We start from the raw sequence: 24,000 nt of genomic DNA, 5'->3' as shown, positions 1-24,000 counted from the left end.
TATCGGCTCTACAATCCCTCAGAGCTCAGAAATGGCCTTCCACTTGGTCTTTAATTGTCTCGGATCATTTTTACAGACTAGATGAACTGTTAGAAATGCACACTTGAAATTCCTTGCTGTATAGTTTAATTAAAAACAACCAATTCACAGCGATTTAACACTCTTTTTAATAATGGGGGACACGCAGGGTGTTGGTCATGTGATCAATCTTGCCTTGTCTTTATTCATTGGGGCTCCCCTTGCTAAAAGTCTTTCTTTGTTGGAGGCCCATTGAAGCGCTCTGTGTATCTTTAAAATTCATTTATTGACTTACAAACTCTCCTTCATTTTAAGTTAAGATCCAAAATGACCTCTAAATATTGTCTCCTCACAAAGGCATGAGATTTGTAAATCGTGCTTTCTTATTTGTCAATTAGAGCTGCTCTAAAGGGTCCTGTGAGTGAAAATGCAGACATCGGTTCAGCAGGAGGGAGCCACTGCAGTTGAATCATTGAGGGAAAGTCTCCCAGAATCCTTTGTGTCAGGTCGCCCCATGACCTACTGTTTCCACATACCCAGGCTCCTTAATGGTAAATGCGCTGCGCTATTGGTTTTCTGTATTCATGACTGCTGCATGGAAACTAATTTCCACTTGAAGAGGAGCTCAGCTGGAGAGAGAAAAATATAGTGTGTTAGAGAGTGGGACAGAAACGAGTGCAGAGAGAGAGGGAGAGAGAGAGAGCAAGCAAGAGAGAACGAGCGAGAGAGAGCCTTTGCTAAATTATAGTTTTATTCTCTTTGCTGTATTTTTTAAGGAAAAGTTCATCAAAAACACTTATGTACACTCAGATATTTAGGCTTTAACTTTGTACACATTTTTAACATAAACTAATACATTTAATGAGATGCATATTTGTCAGTTATGCATAAATGAAAAAAAAGAATGCGATTGTTGTAAAGTACTAATACACTGAATATGTTTTAAACACGTTTATATGTTTATCAATTAATCAAATTTCTCATTCAGTTTAACAAATTCAGTCTTGCTTGTTTCACATTTGCCCATATTTAAACTGTGCTCATACTGATTAAATGTAATTGTTTTTACACTGAATGGGTTTATGCTGATCTGAATAAATTCATTTTGAAAATATTTATTTCGATCAAATTAAATAGATCCCCAAGTGGATCCAAAATGCCAAATTTGAAAGAATCCTTACACACTTTTCTCCATATCACTCCAAAAAGAGCATGACACTACAGAAAACACTTAGTTATAAAAATTATCATACAACTATTTATTTTATATCATTATTGGTTTTTTCTTTATAGTGCTTTTGTTTCATACATCAGGGTGTGTACACAATTACATTAATTATAATTTTTTTTAGCTAATTATCACTTGTACGATTCCATGCTTGTTCAGAATATTGTGAACAAGCATGCTTAATACCTTTTAAATGAATGTCTGTGTATAATGTGATTGCATCTCTTTTACAGACATCCTCCTTTGCCTTTTATCTGTAATTCATCCTCCTCTGCTGCTCATTTTACTGCCTCACCCTTGTCCTTGACCTCTGCTTATTCTAAGATTTACTCTGCTTCGTGTCCGTTTTATAAGAAACTCATCATTCTGTTGCTCCGTGTGCAGGTGTGGCCCACTTATGCAGACACACACACACACACACACACGCAGTGATAATGACGCCCCTATAGCCACTTGAGGCGTATAATTACAGAGCAGACATGTGCTGACTCTTAACGATAGGTATTCTCTAGGCTACAGGGCTCACCCGTGACTGCACCCTCACATTTACAGTGCGTCTCAAAATAAAAGATGCACTCCCTCAGGTTCCGAAATAAAAGCATGATGCAGATTGTTTGGAACTGTACTGTACACAAACGGAGAAGTTAAAGCGGTGTATCATTACAGATAATCAGTGTTGGGTTACTAAAAGTAGTGGCCCTACTAATTTAACTATTTCAGTAGCATCTGTTTTCAAAACAGTGTCACTGTTTTTTGAAATATTTTATGATATAGCACTGTACACAGGGGCGTAGCACCAAATTTTGGGCCCTGGGTACAAACCATCTTGCTGGGCCCCCGTACCATGTATGTGTATGTATAGAAAACTGACTTCTAAGGCCCCCCCCCTGCCTCGGGCCCTGGTTACTCAGTACCCTTTATCCCCCTAGTCCCACGCCCCTGACTGTACATGTAAATTTACTTATTCTTGCATTAACAAAATGTTGACTCGCTTAAAGCATTTGAAGCATTACACAACACAAATGTTGCGACAGAGTTAGCTAAGATAGTTAATTTGCATCTGTGGTCCCTGGGCAGGATTATGTTAAATACAATTACAATCCAAGAAAGAAAAAAATATAGTAAAATAAAATAACAAATAAAAATATTAACAAATAAATAAAATATCATATCATAATATCAGAAATATTGATTCACATAGAAGTTAATGATATTTAAAAAAAAGAATGATCACACAACTGATTTTTCTGAAATGAAATGAAAGTTGCGATAGTCTTTTCTTTCCAATTGGGACGTATATCTGAGTGAAACTAGCCTGACAAGCTAGACCCACATCAAGATGTTTGGTCTGGAAACTCACCATAGACAGGGCTCAATCCGAGGGGCGGGATAAACGGTTGTCTTTCAAACTCCCTCTGCACGCGATAGGATAGCGCTACACCAACCAGATCAACGAAGGTGAAACGGAGCTTGTTGATAGATTAAACATTCGCCGTATCCGGTCGGCTAAACTCCAAACACATCTTCCCTTTTTAAGAATGACTTCAGTGCCGCTCTTTGTTCTTTTCTCAGAGAAAAGCTTAACTCCAAGTCTTCCAGAATCGCAGTCAAAGCTGATTCGAAAGACCGCTGTTCGCCAGTTTCTGTGTTTACTAGAAGCAAGCAATCGCAACTCGGCCGTCGTCATTATGGCCCCGCCCGCCGACTCTATTCACGATGTGATTGGCCCGTCCAGATTGAGAGGAATACAGCTCAGAAGGGTATTGAGAGTTCCTAGATGACACTTGCGGGCAGATTAAATTTGCTGCCGCTAGGGTGCGTCTAGATTTCTAGGCTAGAGTGAAACTGCTTCTCAACAAGTAAAAATGATTTAGGCCGGTCCACACGGAGATGCGTTTAGCTGTATACGTGTACATGTTGTACCATATCAGCGTTTCATCCGCACAGGTCCGGTGTTTTGGAAGCATGAATTCAATATTTTCTAAAAGCTGGGTCCCAGAGTGGATAAGTCTGAAATCGTCAATCCTGCATTTTCGTGTGTACAGCCAATCCGTATATTTTGTGAAACGGTGATGTCATCATCACACTACGTCCGGCATGGTGAAAGAGTTAAGGGATACAACTACAGGCACTGGGCATGCGCACATAAATATTGTGTCATGTAATTACCGTATTTGCATTATTGTAATGGTAGGTTTAGGGCTGGGGTAAGGTAGGGTAGGTGTAGGCTTTAATAAAACACATATGTTAAGTAGCAAATGTATTTATTGTTATTTTATAGTTAGATTTTGCCCCACCTTCTACCACTGCTATACCCCTTTTAGCCACTCTTATTCTCCGTTATTAGTGTATTTTTGAGGCAGAATTACAGCGCCACACACTGGCCTGGCATGTATACTACATTCTTTTGAGTCGCTTTCATTGATCTCACGATATTCCTTGAAACGAGGAGAAAAAAAGTTTGGGAAAGCACTGGCTTCGAGAGGAGAGGAGAGGAGAGGAGAGGAGAGGAGAGGAGAGGAGAGGAGAGGAGAGGAGAGGAGAGGAGAGGAGAGGAGAGGAGAGGAGAGGAGAGGAGAGGAGAGGAGAGGAGAGGAGAGGAGAGGAGAGGAGAGGAGAGGTCACTGCACCAGGGAGGAAACGTTATTTTGATTAAAGGGATACTTTAACACTTTTTCATATTATTCTATGTTATTCCATTAACTAAGATGAGTTGATGCATACCTCTCTCGTCTCTTAGCACTTAATCGCTCTGATGTGCGGTTACATTCTGATAGTATTTAGCTTAGCTCACTAAGCCCAGTTCATTCACTATGGTACCAAATGATCAAGTATAGTGACACAAAATAAAACGTGGAGCTTTTCTAAGTGGATTAAAATGGAACTATAATGTATGGCGGAATAGCACTTCTGAGAGTACTTCAACTCGGTGCAGTAAAAAATCACGCCTGAAACTAGAGAATGGATACCCAACCCGAGCCCGACAGGCCGGGGCAGGTTCGGACGGATATTTAAAAAATGACGTTCGGGTTTGGGTCGGGCTCGGTAACGTCAGCGCTATAAGGCATTGAACCTTTTTTAATTTAAAACGGCTTATTATGTAAGTAGCCAGTGGGCCTGTTTAACTTTGATGCAATGGTTTGTTTTTGTGATTAAAATATTACTCTAACATCCGTCTTCCTGTGTGCGGATATTTGTTTATGTCGCTGTGACCACAACGCGCAACACATACGTGCATATTGCCCGCAGCATCCTTGTCATTCCAGCCAGCAGCAGCAGTGAGTTCAACTTCAGCGCTGCTGGCAGGACCATCGAGCAGAGAAGGAGAGCGTTGAAGCCATCCACAGTTGATGCAATCCTTTTTCTGCATAAAACCTTGATTAGATTAAACTTTGATGGATAGATTATGTATATAGATCCCATGTTGCAGTTTAGTAACCATACAGTTTGAGGAAAATGGTACGGGTGACTTTCATTTCACTAAGCATTTCAATTGTCTTATGTTTGATGCCCCATGTGCATGCTGATGCGCTCGTCTATAAACATTTCAGAATGCCTTCCTATAGTTGAATAAAAGCAGGCTTTCCACACAAACAAACATATATGTGTCATTAGTAGGAAAAATATGAGGGGAAAAAATTGATTTTAACTGTCGGGCTTGGGTTGGGTTTGGTTACTTCTCTTTTGGACGCGGCCCTTGCTCGGACAGAAAAATGCGTCCCGATCCGCACTCTACCTGAAACATTCTGCCTCACACCTCCCCCTCCCGCACTTATTTCTGTCAATAGGGGGGAGGGGGAGATGTGAGGGAGGATTTTTCAGCCGGGACTTTTTTCCCTTTAAAGCTTACAAGGACCCGTACAGGCAAAATGAGTCTGAATCCACACAGGCTAATTACGAGCTACAGGCAAAACAAGTGAAAAATGTACATTTCGGGGTTTTCCGGGGTTAATGAAATTAGTTCATTAAGCCCTCGTTTAACGATACCAATGCTCCAAATAGTAATTTCCTCAAGTTATCCTTTGTTTTAATAAACCATGAAAAAAAATGCAGTTTTTTTCCCTCTGCTTTCTTTTCAACAACTGGGCTTTACCCTCTGCACAAATTTAAAAAAAAATCTTACTTGCACTGACTGACAGAGCCAAAGCTTGTACAAAGACACCTCACAGACAGCGTGCAGTTCTGATATCCACACACACACAGAATTACAGTATTTCAAAACATGTCTTGTCGAGTATTTATGCAAACGTTGCCTGTTATGTCTTAAGTGAACATTTGGTTAATTGGTGGGGGAAAAATCTGATTTGTAACATTATATTAGATCCGTGCATTACAGTAGGTCTTAATATATAGGTTTTCTGTTTCATTTATGTTAATCGAACAATTATGGTATATTTTCCTATGGATACGCATGGGCGATATAAACAATATGCGATATGAACAATACAAAGTTGTCCAACGATAGAGATTTTAATTATATTGGACTATTGTGATAATGCATGTTGATGACGGAATCGACCCACAAAATTTAGAGCCATGAGCTGTAATTGATTGCAACGCATCATCGTATTCGTCATCTTGAGTAAACATAGCTGAAAGGGAAACAGAGGAGCTGTGAAAAAGAACGGTGCAACATCCATTTGGACTTGGTTCGGATTTAAGGCGTCCGACACAGATGCTTTTAACTTCGTCTCTATGTAACGTTAATAATAATTAGTCTCTAATAATAATAATTATTATTATTATTATTATTATTATGCCTAGGTGGTTGATTATTTTTCACTGTTATCTTTTTTTATAAACAGTTTACTTTTAAACAGCATATAGCCTTTGAAAGTTTATTATTACTTATAATAAGGATTATCATCTCAAATAATAAACATATTGAATTGTATTATTTATTTATTTTTAAATAGTTAAATAAAAATATATTTTGTGGTACCGAAATAGGTACAGAGTACTGTTACATTTTTATGGTATTGGATTGGTACCGACTAATAGAATTTTGGAATTGTGACATCCCATTCTCTGATTCACAGTATCCATTATTTTATTAACAAGACAGCAGTTTTTATTTCGTTAAGAGAACAAAATGTTTAAAGCCAAATACGTTACATTAGGCTGGAGGTAAGAAACATTTTTTGAAATATGTTTTTATTTAAAGTGTCTATGCATTACACAAAAGATTGGCTTTGCCTACCGTAATACTGAAAAGTATTGTCAGTACAGTGTATTTCCTTAACTAAAAATACACCCGTTTTTCCTGTTCTCTGCATCTTGGGTGGCATTTAAGAACTAAGAACATTCAAGCTGAATTTTTCATAAGGTTCTATTATATTTAAATATCGTAATTTATATATTGTTATTGCAAGAGACTGCAATGTATATCGCAATATGGATTTTAGGCCATCTCGCCCATCCCTAGGTATGGGTTTTGACTTGGTGTGCCACATTTGGTGTTATTACCAGGGATTTTGTTGTTGTTGGTATTGTTGTTAGATTTTGTTTTGGAACCTTCAGAAAACTAGATTTTTCTCAAAATTGACTTTACTGACTCTTTCAGCTTCAAATAGTTGTAGCTCAGTAATTTTTTGTCTAATTTTCTACAAATCATACATAATTTCAAAGGTTTTTTTAATAGAGAATATTGAAAATAACATTTTTGTTGTGACTCATGTAACCAGCATCGGTCACATAAAAAAAAAATGATGTGCACTGATAAACAATTTATTATAAATACTGTGATATTCCTTAACATAAGTATTATTAATTTTCATTTATGGTGACTCTTTGTTTTGACTGTTTTTTGGTAGTATAGTGTAAACTGAAATGTTTTTCAGTGCCTTCATCCTTTTATAGATTTATGTATATGATCTGACACTTTGTATTAGTAGTTTGTAGTGTAGGTAACTTGTAATATGTAACTTGGCAAGCTATAGTTTCAAAATTGCTTCCCTTACACTGGAGCTAATGATGTTGTTATATTTCAGTATTCATTAATGCTCTTCTTTTGTAATGATTTGGGTTGGCCTACTGTATATTTATATGTATACAAAACAAGTCAACCAAAATGAAGCAAATCAGACATACTGTGTGAGCGCTCTGTATTTTCTGTCTGTCTGGATTGTTGAGATAATTTTGACATGATGACAATAATGTGTTGGTGCCAGGTTTTAATCTTCACAGACTGGTCATTCCCTCTGGTGCCTTTCAAGGGTAGCAGACAGTGGAGAATTCGACAGTGCTATTGTTTTATGAATCTTACACATCATTTGTGCCGAACCCGAATGCTTACTCAAATATCTAAAAATAAATAAAAAGAGCCAATTGGTTTGCTCCCAATACTAAAATGTATTTTTTATGTATTTCTCTTCTCCAGATCAAATTCATGATACTTCAGTACATTCATCATAGACAAAACACACTGTCTGTTGGCTATTGTTCCTGTCATTTTTCTTCACTGGAAAAGTGTCATTTAACTTGGAAGAGGGCCAAAGTACAGCACTTCATAGCGTGCTATAAAACTGCCTTGACAAAGAGGCAGTTAGTGGTAGAACCACAACAAACCTGTTAAATCAGCATAGTATGCATAGTGTACTTTTGTGGTGACAATAATTATTTTAAAGGATTATTCAGATTTCAGTCCAAGGGAAAGCAGAAATACTCTGTTTCAATCAAGACATAAGTAATAAAGGGGTTAACATGAACTTAGTATGAAATAGTCCCTTTAAAACCCTCTGGTCCTCTTCTTTTAGGGGTCACACTTGTCCTCTTTGCGGTCAAAAGTGACCAAAGCCTCAACCGTTTTTTTTTTTACTGAAAACTTTTTTCCCTATAATTTTGCACTCTTGATATTTTAGCGTCACCCCTAAATTGTTGTGCACTTTTTCTGCATGGCTGATTTGTGGTTTGTATCACCAAAAGAATCCCTGAGTTTTTGTATTTTTGCACATTTCCCATTAATTTCCTGTCATCATTTTTGACCGCGAAGGAGACAAGTGTGACTATTTTTTCCGACCCTTTAACATAACTGAATAAAGTTACCAAGTGTCATCCCATTCCAATGGGAAAAACGGGGGATTTTTTTTAAAATTATTATTTATGCCTGGCTGTATTTTGTTTAAAAATACAGTAAAAACAGGAATGTTGTGAAATATAATGGTCAAACTTTTGAATAAAAACTTTTGAACTGTAGTGCAAGTGCTTCTTTAAAATATTAAGCTTCACTTGAGGCTATCAAGATACAACATGCTGTAGATTGATCTTAACCTGTATTGAAGGCAGAATATTAAACCAAAGATGTTTAGCTTACTGTAAGCTCTGCTTTAAAATGAGTTAAAGACATTGACATATTGGGTATATAAATCAGCATTGTTCCGAGCTCAGCGTCTTTGAGCATTTTCCATTATAAAACGTCCGAGCAAGTGTTTGCATTCCTGTTACGGTTATCCCTCATTAAGCATGTAAATCTGTGTACACACCTTGCATAGATACGTGCTCGCCATGTTTAGCACCTCAGAACGGGGTGATTTTCTGCAGATACGAAGGCTCACAGTAGGTTTGCCGTTCCCTGCTGGCCAGGAGTGAGAGTTTAAGATTTAAAGCAAGGCAGTGTGACATGGATTTGCCGTAGCTGGAAGGATTTGGCAGACATACTTAAGAAACCATTGCTCTCTGACTGCATAGTTTTCTAATCTCTTTTGGGCGCATGTCCCCACTGCAGAAAGACTTGCTGCCCTCTCCCACACAATCTAACACTGTTTTTACGGAAAAGGCCAGTTGAGTTTAGATATTTCTCTTTTTTTCCTATATAAAGCTAAAAACAAAACAAGGCTGTGTACCTTTGGATAATTTGAGCTGTGTTTACATACCTCAACATTGTGATTTAACTGGCTGGCATATGGTCCTCACGGTGGATGCTTGTGATTGCTCAGAGAAAAAACTTACAACCCTGTGCTATTGTTTGGAAACATTTCAGTCAAACATGAAAAGGCAACCAGACACCTTCAGTGCTTTGCTTTCTTCTCTCTTCTGAGCTTCTTTACTGACGGGTGGGACTTCTCTTCGATTTTTTTTTTTAGTGACCTGTAAACAGGCCTCAATTCAAGGCAGGGCTTTTCAGGGTTGGAGCTTCTACGCTAACAAGACAATAGCATTGGTGAAAACGCTTTTTATGCTATAACATATCCTGAAAAGTATATAATTGCTGTCAGCAAACAATTAAACTTTCTAATGCTCTACAATGTGTAACGCATGTGTAACTGTTTCTGTCTCTCTCACACTTGCAGATCTCGGTGGGTAAACTGCTGCCATTATCATGAACATGATGCAAACCCTGCTTCTCATCCTGAGCTTGTGTGTCTACGGTTGTCATGGCAACACCCGCACAACACCCCGAGTGCACCTGTCATATAAAGGTGAGAAATGTGGCCCCCCCTCCTTTTTTTTTACATGCTTGCACACATTATTATCAATTCATTAGTTTCTGAGTACACAATACATTTCTGGTGTGATAAAAGCAAAACTATCAGTATTTAATGTAAGTTTCAACATTGTTGATAATAAAATGTGTCCGCACAGATATGATCAGGATCTCATTATCACATTAACATCTCACTTAAAAGGTACAACCATTCAGGCAGAAACGTGAAACATTTAGTGAATGTCTTTAGAGATTAGAGGTTTTTATCCTGGATATGTCAAGGAATTTTAAGTGTCATTTTTTAAAACTTGTATGACTTTCTTTCTGTGGAACACAAAAAGAAGATATTTTGAAGAATGCTTTTAAAGGTTCATATAATAAAAGTCAGTGGTGTCTAAAACAACATTGGACCTAATTGACTTTTGATTATATGGGCAAAAAACAAAACAAATCATTTTTCAAAATATCATCTTTTGTCATAATGAGTACATTTTAGGTTTTGGGTTATAGGATTAAGGGAAGTAGAATATGGTTGTGCAGAATAAGCCATTAATGTGCTTCATAAGAACTTAATAAACAGCCAATATCATAGTAATATGCATGCTAATAAGCAACTTTGTTATATTGTGACAAAGGTGAGAATTGGATCCTAAAGCCTAGACCCTAAAGTGTTACTTAATTTTGTTACTTAACTTTAAGTGCAATATCTTCTCAAAGGACCACTTTAATGGAACGTAGTTTTCATGCTTTGTGGAGCTTCTGAGTGGCTTTTTAAATCCTCTCTTTTCTTACTGTTCCTCATGTCACACGCTCTCACTTTCTCACTTCCTGTCGTCATGTGTATGTTTTGAATCTGGCACCAGCATGCCTCATCTCCCAATTAATGCCCCAGAGAGGGGACTACCCATCATCCCCTCTGCAGGGGGATGTGTCACGGCGGGGCACAAAGAGATGCAAGCAGAGCGAGGCAGATGTTTGAAGTTTAAAAGTCAAATCTCTCAAACACAAAAAAGCATTAGCATTTTTCCCCCGTTCAGCTCGCAAACGGCGGTCAATTATCGGGCTTGAAAAGATACAGTGGCATTGTTGAAGAGATATTGTTTTATATAATGAAAGTCACTAGGCACAGCTGCATGTAGACACATTTATAATACTATTTTGCCCACCCGTCTGACAGAAGCGCAGCGGCACAACAGGTCAAAGTCTGACATGAATTCGCTCTCAGTTCTCAGAAACTGTCACACACAAAACCTAGCAGGTGTCTCTGCAGTGGAGCCCCATTACTTTGTATAATCCATCAGAAAGTATTCACACACAAATAGAAACACATAAACTCACACACACACTTACAGTCTCCTCCAGAAGGTATATTTAGTACACAACCTGGTGGCGTGTGCCATCCTGTGCCAGTTGAGCAAGCTGAGGCATGGTTCCTCATGACACCCTACTGTCAGGATGCTGCTGGGCTTTCCTAACAGTGTCCCGAGCAATGCAACAAATTGCAATGCAACAAATTTTCGACAAACACTGAAACTGAAAATACCGCAATATAACAAACAGCAAACCATTAAATGAGGGATTTATCATAATTTCAAATGTTTCTGAGCTCCCGCAGTCAGTCTCTCGAATTGTGTTTTCGTTTTGTTTAATATACAAACAGTATGACCAAAAACCATGCGGACACTTAAAATGTATGAATATCTTGGCATTATGTAAGAAAATATAGATATTTATTTATAAATGATTTAGTAACACTTTACAACAAGATTTCATTAATGTAAATTAATTTGTTAAATTTGTTAATAACATTATTATTACATCATTAACATAATCTAACATGAACTAACCACGAGCAGTACATTTGTTACTGTATTTGCTAATCTTTGTTAACGTTAGTTAAAAATACAAATGATCATGGTTTGTTCATGTTAGTTCACAGTGCATGAACTTAATAGTAAATGTTAAAATTAACATTAACAAAGGAAAATTATTGCTTTATGAGTGCTGTTCATTATTAGTTCATGTTAACTAATGTAGTTAACTAATGAACCTTATTGTAAAGTGTCACCAATTATTTATTGAATTATTTTTTATTATTATAATTTAATTATTTTATAGCTTTTCATTAAACTCATGAACCGCTGCAGGTCTATAATGAACCCCAGTCTGGGAAACCCTAACATAATGTAATATTTAATGCACTTCATGAAAATGGAATACATTTTCTTTCTCTTTCTCTTTTTATATCAATATGGCTATTAAAATCCATGTGATAAATGAGTCAGAATACATTACCTAAAATGATTAATCTAGATTACATTACTAACAACATTCTTTTTCATGTAATTTAGAACAATTTTTAAGAAATCTGCTCAGCACAACATTTTAAATAAAATGAATTGCATATTGTAGTGTTGTGTAGATATTAGAGGTAGTTTTAAATGTTTGTAATCAAATAATGATCAAAATAATTCATTTATTTACTTATGCAATGGATGATTTTTGCTTATTATACATTACATTATTTGTACTAAAATAGTTATTTCAACCAAAATAATTCACAAAAGATGTCTGTTAGGTTGTAAATTATAAACAATGGTTTTTTTAAGGTTTATGGGTATGGTTTATGTCTTTGAAATGTAGTATGCGTGAGTGTCTGTGTGTAAGTGTGAATGTCTGTGCACCCGAGTGTTTGCGAAGGTGATTATGACCCCGGGTTGACTGGGGTTATTATGTGCGTAGGTGACAGTGGGATAGATCCCTGTTCTGAGAAACAGGATTGGCTTGTGGCGTTTGAGGTTTATTATTAGCTTGTGTGGTTGCTGTGTTTACCTCGGCCAAAGCACAGGGAAGCCCCCCAAAGCATGGCAAGGCTCACTGCCAGCAACCTGCTCCAAAATGCCACAGAGACAACAGGAATGTTTGGGGCTTTAGCCGGTGTCATCCAGCCTGAATCCGTCTTTACCCCACAGCAGGGCCACTGGCTTTATCAGGTATGAAGTGTGAGTTAGGGTCAGGGTTGGGTTTAAAGATTCAATACTCCCATTCAGGGGATCTGAATCTAAATAATTCTGCTACGCTCTTGAAATTATGTTTGTTTTGTCCATTTATTCACTGCTACTCCCATTGCTTCTCAAGACAAGGATGAGTGGCTTGAGTGCATTAAGAGAGTAACACTCAAATTCTCTGAGATTCTCTCTGGAACCAGGCCACTTTCCCAGAGTGCCACTTAAAAACTGACATCAATGCCTGCTTATAAATGTGGGAAATGTTTTTGGAAAGGGTATATAGATAAATTTACTTTATAAACAGAACTACAAGTTAGAAGACTATAAACAGAGGGGAGTTTATTTTTCTTTGCAAGTCTGTCTAATGTGGCTTTTCTTCTGAATGTCTATGAATGAGATCCACCTTCAGAATTACACCGGAATCTGCAGACTTCCAATGCCCTGAAACACCCATCATTCATAAAGTTCAACTCATCCAATGCCCCTTGAGTGTTTATTCAACATTTTGGCTCAACATAATTGGTTTTGCTTGTGCTACATTTAACACATTTTGCTCATTTAAAGTCTCCCGTAGTCAATAATAGGCAATGTATCCCTTAAAACACATCTTTGATCACCAAAATGACATTATTTAAAACAAAAAAGTTCCTATGTGAAAAAATGTCTTCATGCCTTAAGTAGCTCTACACATTGCATAATTTAGTATACACGGATTCATGAATATACAAATTAGCCCCGCCTTCTTTCACACAAGCTCATAGATCCGCTTGCTCAACTTTAGTAAAGTTATTGTAGTAAACACCACACAATGGTATCGCTCTTTACAACGTCGGACACGTACAGTAATTAATATGATTAGCCTTTTACTTGACTACGTTCTCAAACAGCTAATAATGCGTTGCTAATATTACACAAACCAGGTTCCCATTTGCCATCTTAGTCTGCCTTCTAAAAATCAACATCCTTCCAAAATCATAGAATGTCAGTAAGTGTGAGAGAAGCATATGACACACATTACAATGTTATAAAGAACTATATGACTTTCTCCCACTTACTGAAATTCTATTCTATGTTTTTATACATTATTAACGCTTTATATTGCTAAATGTACCCTGATTTTTCATATCAAGAAAAAATACAGGGAGAACATGGCTTAATTCCCTTGAGACTCGCCTGCTTCACAGCATGGTTAATGATGATATGCTAAAGCCCACCCGCACATTGACGTAATTGGTTACAATGTAGTTTGGAAAACGTTGTCAGCTTCAAACCGCATTTTTGAGACTGTGTTTGGTTCACTACAGTTTTTGAAAATACTCAGCGATGGAGTTGATTTGTGCACATGGTTTGTCTTTAAAGATCTTTAAAGATGAAGAGCCAGCAGATTTTAACTTGGCCTGAATATTATTGTTTAAACATGCCAAACAAACAAATATGGGTAGGAGATAACTCGCAATGAGTTTTTATTTTACAATAACAATTTGGTTACTGCTTTAAATAAGGTTTTTATGATATCAAAAATGTATTCAGTTGAAATTTCACAATTATTGACACTAATTTCAATGTCACAAACTAATACTATCCATCCATCCATCCATCTATCCATCCATCCATCATCTTCCGCTTATCCGGGGGCGGGTCACGGGGGCAACAGTCTAAGCAGAGATGCCCAGACTTCCTTCTCTCTGGCCACTTCCTCCAGCTCCTCCGGGGGCACCCCGAGGCGTTCCCAGGCCAGCCGGGAGACATAATCCCTCCAGTGTGTCCTGGGTCTTCCCCGGGGTCTCCTCCCGGTGGGACGTGCCCGGAACACCTTCCTGGGAAGGCGTCCAGGAGGCATCTGAAATAAAGACCCGAGCCACCTCAGCTGGCTCCTCTAGATGTGAAGGAGCAACGACTCCGCTCTGAGCTCCTCCCAAGTGACTGAGCTTCTCACCCTATTTCTAAGGGAGCGCCCGGCCACCCAGCGGAGAAAGCTCATTTCAGCCGCCTGTATCCAGGATCTTGTCCTTTTGGTCCTGACCCACAGCTCATGACCATAGGTGAGAGTAGGAACGTAGATTGACCGGTAAATCGAGAGCTTCGCATTACGGCTCAGCTCCTTCTTCACCACGACAGATCGGTGCATCGCCCACATTACTGCAGATGCTGCACCGATCTGTCTGTCAATCTCCCGTTCCATCCTTCCCTCACTCGTGAACAAGACCCCAAGATACTTAAACTCCTCCACTTGAGGCAAGAACTCTCCACCAACCTGAAGTTAGCAAGCTACCCTTTTCCGACTGAGAACCAGGCCTCGGACTTGGAGGTGCTGATTCTAATCCCAGCCACGTCACACTCGGCTGCAAACCGTCCCAGTGCATGCTGATGGTCCTAGTCTGAGGTTGCCAGCATGACAACATCATCTACAAAGAGCAGTGACGAAATTGCATGGTCCCCAAACCGGACACTCTCCGGCCCTTGGCTGCGTTTAGAAATTCTGTCCATAAAAATTATGAACAGAACCGGTGACAAAGGGCAGCCCTGCCGGAGACCAACATGCACCAGGAACAAATTTGACTTACTGCCGGCAATGCGAACCAAGCTCCTGCTCTGGTCGAATGGGACCGTACAGCCCTAAGCAAGAGCACCCCCCCCCCCCCCCCCACAGGGAGTTGAAGATCTCTCTGACAGAGGGTTCAGCCAAACGTTCCCAAGAGACCCTCACATTACGTTTGGGTCTGCCGAGTCTGTCCAGCTTCCTCCCCTGCCATCAGATCCAACTCACCACCAGGTAGTGATCGGTTGACAGCTCCGCCCGTCTCTTAACCCGAGTGTCCAAGACATACGGCCGGAGGTCAGATAAGACGACCACAAAATCGATCATCGACCTTCGGCCTAGGGTGTCCTGGTGCCATGTGCACTGATGGACACCCTTATGCTTGAACATGGTGTTCGTTATGGACAAGCCATGGTTAGCACAGAAGTCCAATAACAGAACAGCGCTCTGGTTCAGATCAGGGGGGCCGTTCCTCCCAATCACGCCCCTCCAGGTGTCTCTGTCACTGCCCACGTGGACATTGAAGTCCCCCAGTAAAACGATGGAGTCTCCAGTCGGAGCACTTTCTAGCACCCCTCCAAGAGAATTCAAGAGGGCCGGGTACTCTGCACTGCAATTCGGCCCGTAGGCACAAATGACAGTGAGAGACCTATCCCCGACTTGAAGGCGCAGAGAAGCGACCCTCTCGCTCACCGGGGTGAACTCCAACACATGACGACTGAGCTGGGGGGCTATAAGCAAACCCACTCCAGCCCGCCGCCTCTCACCATGGGCAACTCCAGAGTGGTAGAGAGTCCAGCCTCTCTCGAGAAGTGTGGTTCCAGAGCCCAAGCTGTGCGTGGAGGTGAGCCCGACTATTTCTAGTCGGTGTCTCTCAACCTCCCGCACAAGCTCAGGCTCCTTCCCCGCCAACGAGGTGACATTCCACGTCCCTAGAGCCAGTTTCCGTGTCCAGAGATTGGGTCATCGGGGGCCTCACCTTCGACTGTCGCCCGATCCAATATGCACCGGCCCCTTATGATCCCTCCTGCAGGTGGTGAGCTCACAGGAGGGCGGTCCCACGTTGCTCTTTCGGGCTGAGCCCGGCCGGGCCCCATGGGGGAAGGCCTGGCCACCAGGCACTCGCATACGAGCCCCAACCCCGGGCCTGGCTCCAGGGTGGGGCCCCGGCTGCGCCATGCCGGGCGACGTCTCGGTCCTTGATTTTATGGTCATCATAGTGGGCTTGTGAACTGCTCTTAGTCTGACCCGTCACCAAGGACCTGTTTGCCTTGGGAGGTCCTACCAGGGACATAAAGCCCCAGGCAACATAGCTCCTAGGATCATTCAGATACTCAAACCCCTCCACCACAATAAGGTGACAGTTCAAAGAGGGGAGAAACTAATTCTAGCCTAATCAAAAAACAAATAAAACAAATAAACTTGAGCTTACTGAAGACAATTAACTCAGTGATAATATAATAAGTGATAATATAATAATGTAATTACAAGCATAGGAAAACAAACTACAATAGAACAGACACAAATGTAATAGACTAACCTAAAAACTTCAAGCAGAAATAATAAATGCTACATAATTTCTGTCAGGACCACTATCATTGTTGTGCACTATCATTATCATTATTTTGGAGGCATGGTTCTGGCATGTTAATGTTAATGTCAATATTTAAATGTACAAAATAATTCAGGAGTTTGGTCCGATTCAAGGGGAATCAGAATACCAAATTCTGACTAGAGGTAAGGAGGAAGGTAAATGAGCTCTGGAGAACACAATAGCTGCTGATAGCCCTGAAGGAGCTGACTGATGCGAGCTTGACCGGCCAGAACTAATGTTATGACGCTAAAGTAAAATGTATCTAATGTATAAAAAGCACTAATCATCACTATATAAAAAAATGTAAATATACTTTTACTTGCAATAAAGTTTCAAAATTGATTCAGTCAAGAGCAGTGAGATTTTTCTTTTTTTATTGTTTGATTAACATTAATGATAGTTGGCAGCAGGTATACTAGGTTGCTGTCACTTTAAGAGCACGGATCAAATATACTGATTCACATGCATTTTCTTTACCAACCGTTTATGTTCTGGATAAAGTGTTCAGGATAACGCATACAAATTATAAACTTTCGTGACTACGCAGCATAGCAACGTCAGATACATCACAAATTTCTACCAGTTTAATCCTGTCTAGCGGTTCGGTTTATTGCCCATAAAAACAAATGAAACATGTAGTAACAAGCTAGTTTCAAAACAGAAGCTGATGTTACTGTAGCTCTTATGTATAAGTGGTCGTTTAGTCAGACTAATAAGGATGAAGGCATTATTGTTTATATCAAAACATCAAAAAATGTGACATCGAAAGCCCAATTTATAGTTCTGCATCGAGTGTCTGCTGTAGCTATGTCGTAGGCTGTGTGTTGCATGCGTAGCCTAAGATGTACCCTGTCGTGCACCTCTACAAAAATGTAACAGTGTGTCGATTGTAAAGCTCTGTGATTGGTCTGCACGAACGCCTCCCTCAGGGATACACATGCTCCCTCTGCATGTATTACTGCATGTCAATGCAGACAAAGACGCATAAATAAAAATTAAAATCTACGCGTAGCCCCTGGCATAAAGGCTACGCCGCAGGTCCGATGTAGATCCAACGCAGATGCATAAATCAGACTTAAAGCTTGGATCAGACAGAATACGTTTTCAGGTTTTAAAACACGAGGCGCACAGCACTGCCTTTTTTGGTTGACGTTTTTAAATTTAGAAAAGACAGCAGTGCGCTGCTGTTTTTTTATGTTGCTAGGCAACTCCTGAATAAACTGTCCTGTCAGTCCAATCAACGTAACAATCACCACAACAGAAGACCCACCTCTCTATTCATTCGACTGGACAATGGGGGAAACGCGAATGGCATCAGGAGCTTTTCTGCCCGGTTGATTTATTTATTTATTTCAAATTACAAAAATGCGAGATGCAGCAGCGCCAATAGAAAACAATTTAAAAAGGCGCCTCTCATTGCACAAAGTACTTTCTGTCTGATCGGGGACTTATACTGGGCTTACAGTACGGATGCCTTTTGCAATAAATAGGGTGTTTCTTGAACACATCTGTCTAATTTGTAATGATACCACTGTATTGTATCTTTGCTGTTGGATCAAAGCCTTGTAAATGAATACAAATGGGTTTTTCTTTCATATATGACCATCCAAGTTTCTTGTGCAAAGTGTTTGTTGGCAGATGCATCTATAATGAGGTCATGTAGAGTTTTGCATTTCATCTACAATCAACATTTCCTTCCCTGGAGAAACTCGGAGGAATTCCTCACCAATGAGACACTTTAGCTTGACGTCCTATCCTGTGAAAAATGGTCTGGGTTTTTTCTTCCATGCTGGCCTTGAGCATGCCTCCCATGTCCAAGTAATGATCTTGGCCTTTAAAAAAACAGGACATGTGGCACAGAGGAACCGATTTAACAACATTATTAAAAGCTGGATCTATGAGGATTCTCATGGTACTCTTTACCCTTTTTCCAGTCGTCTGGCATTAAGCCTGCAAAAGTTTTTGGCTTGCAGCCACAAATTAAATGCGAAATCATGTTAAAAAAAACTTATGCTGGAAGATGGGCTAGCATTGAAGGGATAGTTCAGCCAAAAAATTAAAATTCATCATTTACTCCATCATTTGTTCCAAACCTGTATGAAGTTGATGGCTCCACTGACTTCCATATTATTATTTTTTTCATAGTATGGAAGTGATTGGACCCAATGGTTTGGTTACCCATATTCGTCAAAATATATTATTTTGTGTTCAGCAGAAGAAAGATATTCATACAGGTATAGTCACTGTCCAATCATATACAAATAAAATTTTAAAAATTGTTAGCAGTTTTGTTAAGTACAGTGATTAGATGCTTCTGTTTTTAAAACTATTTGATAGAATCATGTGAAAGTGACACACACACAATCACACACACACACACACACACACACACACACACACACACACACACACACACACACACACACACACATATGAGGCCTTCACAGTGGACAAAAAGTTTAGTTTGTTAAATTAGCATATGGTTGTGACAGACTATGTCAGTGCTTACCCAAGATGGATGCCTGTGAACAATAATGTGATCTGACCCCTTTCCCTTGTAAAACAAAGGGAATAGTTTACTCGTTCTCTCATTATTTGATGTCTAGAAGAGGATATATTTTGAACGTGTCAGCAATGTAATTCAATGAGTTTTACTCTATGAACCTGGAAAAAATATTTTTCAATATATGATATAGAAAGTCATAGTCAGACATGACAAGGATGAGCAAATGATGACAGAATATTCATTTTCTGTGAACTCTCCCTTTAACTTGTATTGAACCTAGAACATTAATTTAACCAGGCTGCTACTGCAAGTCATTTTTGACTTAAAGAGCTTCATAAATGACTAGGGGTGTAACAATATATTGTGTCACAATATATTGCAATAAAAATGTGTATTGTGGATAGTGAAAATCTGTATTGTGTATAGTTCACCCAAAGTGAATATTACTGAGAAAAAAAGTTCACAGGGTTTTAGTGCCAGTATTACATTAAACTACTATATATGATGTTGAATATAATGTATAATAATGCAGTGGGTGAATAGTTGTGGGTCCTGATGATGCCAAATGTTACCAGTAAAAATTTGCCTGTATTATTTTGAATATATAGTCAGTGACCGAGTGCAAGCATATTTGTCTAAATAAAATCTGTAATTTTCAGCTTCAGAATCATTATCAAATATTTTTATACTGGTGTCACCATTTTTCTGTACATTGGCTTACCAGCACCAAGCCCAAGCCTACTCATTTCCACCCCCCCAATGTAATACTAGATTTAGCATTTGAATCAACGGTAACCTTAACCTTTTACCAAATGCCTTGGAGTATCACAATAATATTGTGAGTTCAGCATCGTGACATGAGGGTATCGTTACACCCCTATAAATGACTAGAAATTCAATGAAAACATATTTCTTTATGGAAACCTTGTGCATTTAGGTCATGACCTAAATATTTTGATTTCCTAAAAAAGGCTTTGGCCATATGGTGATAAAATCAGTGAGGTTGAGCAGCAGCAGCTTTTGGAAAGAAGTTGTCAGGGCCGAGTCGCAGCAGGAGTTTAGACGAGGCTCAAACTAGAGACGTCCAAAAGAAATATACAGACGTGGATAGATCGCTATACTTTTTATACAGTCTGTCTATTTTCTGAGCAGACTGAACTTAACTGCTGACGCAGCTCTTAACATCTCAGTCTCTTCCAGACTAACTTTTTAATGAGATGTCCTTTTTCACAGAGACTGTAAATGCTGTCCACCTGCCTCCAGTGTTTGAGCTGCGATTACTGTTTAAATCATGACAGTCCATTTAGAAATTGTAATCTTACTTTTGCTACAACATACACAAGATGTTTTGAAATGTGTCTCTTAAGGGAGAAATCGAGTTTTCCACTGCACATTAATTGAGGGGTCTGGCGTCTTATTCCTTCCCACAGCATTGCATAATCTTTTTTTTTTAACAGGCAACAGAGGGGCTGTTAATAATCGGGTAGTTTTCCCTAACTCATTGTTCAGCATGTTCCACAGTAATCAGCTTGTCTTTGTGTATTAGGCCAGAGATTGTTACAACCACAGAGTCTCCAGCGAAAATCTCAAGTGCTCCTCTTCTTTATATCTCTAGGACCCTAATGAGTCATAATGACCCACTAAATTAAACACAACCTCTCAAACATGTATTGAGATAGTATTTTCACAAATCTGATTGTGCTACTCAGTAATTCCAGCCATAGTTGACCATAAAGACTAGAATAGTACACAGTGATGCCAACTTTGTAGTTTGTTGTACCTTTTAGGATATATTTTACATTTTAAAACATTGAAATTAACATCTTCATGACATCTTCAGTTTCTATGACTCCAACCCACAAAACAAATGAGACACTGTAGTTTCTCTTTTGCGGCAATGTTATAATAGTTCTGACGTATGTCCATGTGCAAAAGATTATAAATTCATGTAATTAATTGAAAAACAATATGCCATATTTTCCGATTAAACGCATTGTAAAAACTAAGCTGAAACAGTTTTTCGACCTGTTCTGTCTGCCGTTGGCACCATCACTGAGTTGGGTTTGGCAAACATAAAATGTTTGCAATTGGGACATTGTGAGTGGAAAATCTGACTGCTTTTGCCATTGTAAATGTTATTAAATTTGACTCGTGGCACAAGCTGGCAAATACACATACACACACTCACATAAGAGTCACAACTGCACAAGCCAGCTGGACAACACACTGGATGCAGATCTCTTCAAACATACACATACAAAGATGTACGTGCTGGAATATTTGGTACAGAGATAAACATCTATAATAATGCATGATGCATTATAGTTTTACCATAGTCATAGTTCAGTTAAGGTTGCGTTGTGTTAAGTCATTTTCTGCTTCTTTTAAGGGGCTCAAATGCAGTCCAAATTTTCCTATTTTCCTTTCCCTGCATTGTCACTTGGTTCAGATCTCTGCCGCAGCTCCTGAGCCATTTACTTTAATTGTTCATGAATTATTCTTAGTGGTAGTAGTAGTAGTATTTTATTTATTGTTGTTTTATATAAAAAAATGTTTATAAAATATTTTAGATATTAACATATTAAATTGTAAAAATTACGTTTTATTTTAAAACAATAAAATATCAAGGACATGTTTATTATTATTATTATTATTATTATTATTATTATTATAAATGTACTTCATATTACTGTTTAATAATAACAATAGTGAAAGTATTTTAAATATATTTTTGTTTTAATACTAAAAGTATAATTTATTATTATTATTATTATTTTTTTTTTTTTTTTATTGTAAATTTACTTCATATTAATAACAACAATAGTGGAATTATTTTAAATATATTATATATATATTATAATATAATTATAATATAATACATCAATATTATTTTATATCATGTTTATTTTTATTATTATTATTATTATTATTATTATGTTTTTGATTTTTTAGTTGCTTTTATAATTAAAATATAAATGTACTTTTATTATAAAACTATTCATTCTAAGTTGGTGCTGCTGTTGTTGTTGTTTGTTCTTTTAAGAAGAATCAAACATCTCTGTGTCAATTCCTTTTTCAATGACATCACTTCCTATTTTCCTTAATCAAGGGATATCACTTCCCTTCTTTCAGGTGTGAGTGCTTTAGAATGTTTGTTGGAAAGTAGTAAAGGTCAAGGTCTGACCTGACGTTTGCAGGCTGTCAGGTGCCTCTTTACTGAATAAAGCAAACTGTCCTCCCTTGCCAAAAAGATAGTGGATTTTGGGGATGAAGCCTGTTGGACGGGGATGAGAGAGCGTGCTGAGAATAGATCCGTGGCCCCAGTGCGCAGCGAGCGGTCTGGAATCCCAGCCTGCCCCTGTGGATCGGGCCAGGGAGATTCTATACATGACTGGAGGATCACCCACACAGCTGCCAGAACCCCACACACACACACACACACACACACACACACACACACACACACACACACACACACACACACACACACACACACACACACACACACCCCACCACCACCACCACCACACTTCGTAGTTAGAGCATTGAGGAGAACACCTAACACAAACATGTGCAGACACACACATTGAGAGCATATGTGGCATCTCAGCCGTTCTCATGTCATCTCATGTCTCATGTGTTCACATTTATTGACTAAATGAATGACTAAATATTGTTTAGGTCAGACCTTCAGTCAGAGCATTATTTCCTTCCAATCACCTATACAAGAGGTTAATCATGTCTTTATTTCTCTTTCCACATACTTTGCTGTGACCTTCCTGTCACCGGCCCAGTTCTATTTCAGTTTATCCAACGTGTAACGCTGGACAGGCGTTTGGACGCGAGCACAGCAATACCTCTGAGATCAAAGTGGTGTGTGGTATGACGCTAACATGGAGTAATTTATAGATTCGGTCTGTGTCAGTTGCGTAGTTCCACTCTGCTAAACTCACGCACTTACTCTCATAGTCTGAGGGCAACGATGTCAGCACGTCCTCCTACCCTCAGATTTATGTTTAAAGTCAACCAGCTTCCTCTCATATCCTGGCTCCACCTTCACACTGTTATGGTGTGATGTATGTAATTATGTTTTTGTCATTTAAAGCTTTTTGAACATAGATGAAAACACTAAATATTTGGTGTAAATGCATTGCTTTAATTGGTGATGTGTCTGGGGAAATTAGTGGCTGAATATGATAGAGACGGGGAACAGACACTTAGTACACTGGAGCACGGCGTGCTCAGACAGCTGAAGCCGTCTCTCATCTCTGCACCTGCTCTGTTCTCCCTTGTGTCCTCCCTCAGAGAGAAAGAAAAAGAGAGAGATGGAAACTACCAGCACCTGCTGTGTGAAGAATATGACAAGAAGTCTGAGTTGATTAAAATAAAATAGAATAAAATAAAAATATATAATTAATTTTAAAAAATATATTTTTTTTATTAATATTTGTAATGTTTATTATTATTATTATTAAATTATTTTTAAATTAATTTATGAAGTAATATTTAATTACATTTAAAAGAAAAAATAAATCATCTAGTCTCTAACCACAAGAAGGGTTGGAACTAAAAGAAAGTTAGATCCATCTTATCCTACATCTATCTATGGTTTCTTCTGTGGCAGAAATAAGCTTCCATACATTTATGTATGGATGCTTATCTGGACATGACATGACAACTTGCAA

The 24,000-nt window shown here is 38.7% G+C and overlaps 1 protein-coding gene across 3 annotated transcripts in view; it reads left to right on the top strand.

The window, feature by feature from the left end:
* Window positions 1–24,000, top strand: part of sema3gb (sema domain, immunoglobulin domain (Ig), short basic domain, secreted, (semaphorin) 3Gb) — a 47,476-nt gene that overhangs the window by 10,967 nt on the left and 12,509 nt on the right. For 2 of the 3 annotated variants that reach the window (XM_067413835.1, XM_067413833.1), the window contains exon 2: window positions 9,535–9,663. In XM_067413835.1, coding sequence (XP_067269936.1) covers window positions 9,564–9,663 — 100 coding nt within the window. In that variant the 5' untranslated portion in view covers window positions 9,535–9,563. Of the gene's footprint in view, window positions 1–416; window positions 570–9,534; window positions 9,664–24,000 lie in introns of all 3 variants that reach the window. The other variant, XM_067413834.1, reaches the window with a different exon arrangement.

The sequence above is a fragment of the Pseudorasbora parva genome, chromosome 13 (genome assembly GCF_024679245.1).
Source record: "Pseudorasbora parva isolate DD20220531a chromosome 13, ASM2467924v1, whole genome shotgun sequence".
Classification (NCBI taxonomy): Eukaryota; Metazoa; Chordata; class Actinopteri; order Cypriniformes; family Gobionidae; genus Pseudorasbora; species Pseudorasbora parva.
This window is presented reverse-complemented; position numbering and strand designations above follow the sequence as displayed.